Here is a 2,117-nt window from a genome sequence, read left to right as displayed (position 1 = left end):
CTCGACCGCGTGGTCCGCGAGCCCGTGCACCGCGAATCCCCCGATCATGGCAGACCACACAAACCTGTTACGGTGCTGTATCGATTCGAACACTTCGGTCGCCCTCTCGATAGAACCGCATTTGGCGTACATGTTGATAAGAGCCGAAGCGACATAAGAATCTTCAAGCATATCATCGGACAGGAGATGCTCGTGCACCCAGGCGCCACGGCCCAGCGCGCCGGCGTGAGAGCAGGCCGTGAGCGCAGTAGCGACGGTATGCGCGTCCGGCTCGATCCCCGCATAGGGAAATCAGCACTGCCTGTCTTATAAAGTAGGAGAGAGACTGTGTGTATATATATTAGATTAATGGGTATCCTTGTCAAGGAGGGGATTTCCCTCATTGACGCTTATGTGGCACAATCTCGACAATCCTCATGAAGTAGGAGAGAGTGTGTGAGTTGGTGGGGATGTATCTATTTTTCTGGAGTCGTTGAGAACTGGTGGAGGCTGGTGGATGAGGAATTATAAAGTGTTAAGGATTTGATCTCAATTGGAAATTTAGAAATGGTGTCCTTTAGAAATAAAAGGAAGGGAGGGAGGGAGGGAGAGTTTTGTATTACTTTTGCGTTTTGAAGTTTCGGTTCCGTGTAGTGGTGAGCTTGGGATTTAATATTTAGGCCCATGTGACTTCCTTGTTCGAAATTTAAATGGGCTATACTTGTTTTTTAGTTCTTTTAGATAGATAGGGTCGTTGGGGGTGCAGTTTTTAATTTTTGATTTTTGCACTAGTGCTTAGATAATAACAAAGATACTAGGGGGTGCAAGGAGATGCATAATCCACCCCTGAAGCCGCATCTGTATAAAACTCATTCTCAGAATCATGACCATATTTGTAGACTTCGGATAAACTCTCCATAGATTCAATTCATATTTTATTTTGGAATAATGATTATACATAATTGATTTGTCATATAGAGTGTGTGTTGATTACAAATTGAGTGTAATATTGAGCATGTAATAATATGATGGAGCTCATGGTCAATACTCGGGCGCGATTGTTTTTTGCCGCGGTATCTTATCATACCCAACATTTTGTATTTGTATGCGTGCAACTTAGCAATAGCTTTCAGTGAACCTGTGTTTCTCCATGTTCGCCCTTTTATTCTAAACTTGGTTTTGGTTTTTAGTCCAATAATACGAAAAGCCCTCCGTTGAGAGTTGTTTTTAATGTATATTTAGTCTCACATTGGTTAGGGACAAATCTCTTTGTATTTATGATATTATAAATAACATTCAAAGAGGAAACTAAGCATCCTCACATTGGTTAGGGATAAATCTCTTTGTATTTATGATATTATAAATAACATTCAGAGAGGAAACTAAGCATCGTCTATGGTTACTATTAAATAACATCTAAGAGAGGGGACTAAGCATCATCTATGATTACTATTCTCAACATGGTATAGGATCAGCCATCCACCTAATCTTCATCAAGTCCCAACCATCCATCCACACAGGGGTGTTCATTCGGGCCCAAGGCCCGGACCCGGTTGCCTGAACCCGGCTCTAGCCCCTCTCTCTCTCTCTCTCTCTTAGCATGGTATAGATACTAAGATATAAGTATATAAATAAACATATATATAATTAGATAAGTATAATTATATATAAGTATATTGCATTTAGTATATATAAAAATATATCATATAAGTAAAGTATATAACTGTACTTAAATAAACATAATGTAAATATGTAACAAATACATATATACCTATATAATATGTATTTATAAATAAGTAATATATACTTATGTGATTCTCTCTCAAGTTATAACTTATAAGTATATACAATATATTTACATATAATATATGTATATATAATATATAGGTATATAGTAATACTAGTGTGCGCCCCGTGCGAAGCACGACCTTCCCTTTTTTTATCGCTACGGTAATCCGGTTTTTAATTGCTACAATATTTTTAAAATACTACAGTACTTTCTTAAATGCTACAGTTGTTTGGGTCGTAAATTGCTTTGTTCATTGTATTACTCATTACAACTTTAGTCGTTACAATAAGTCCGAAAAAAAACGATCTTTATATAAGACCTTACACAATAAAAAAATAAAGAAAATTAC

General features: G+C 37.5%; 1 protein-coding gene across 1 annotated transcript in view; it reads right to left on the bottom strand.

Moving 5' to 3' along the window:
• The window catches only part of LOC109834932 (putative pentatricopeptide repeat-containing protein At3g28640), a gene marked incomplete at its 5' end in the record, with an annotated part of 1,558 nt that extends 1,273 nt beyond the window's left edge, over positions 1-285 (bottom strand). Inside the window, one exon of the mRNA XM_020402945.1 lies at positions 1-285. Within this exon, the coding sequence (XP_020258534.1) occupies positions 1-285 (285 nt within the window).

This window comes from Asparagus officinalis, chromosome 3, assembly GCF_001876935.1.
Source record: "Asparagus officinalis chromosome 3, Aspof.V1, whole genome shotgun sequence".
NCBI lineage: Eukaryota > Viridiplantae > Streptophyta > Magnoliopsida > Asparagales > Asparagaceae > Asparagus > Asparagus officinalis.
The sequence above is the reverse complement of the archived record's forward strand: the minus strand, read 5'-3'. Positions and strand labels throughout refer to the sequence as shown.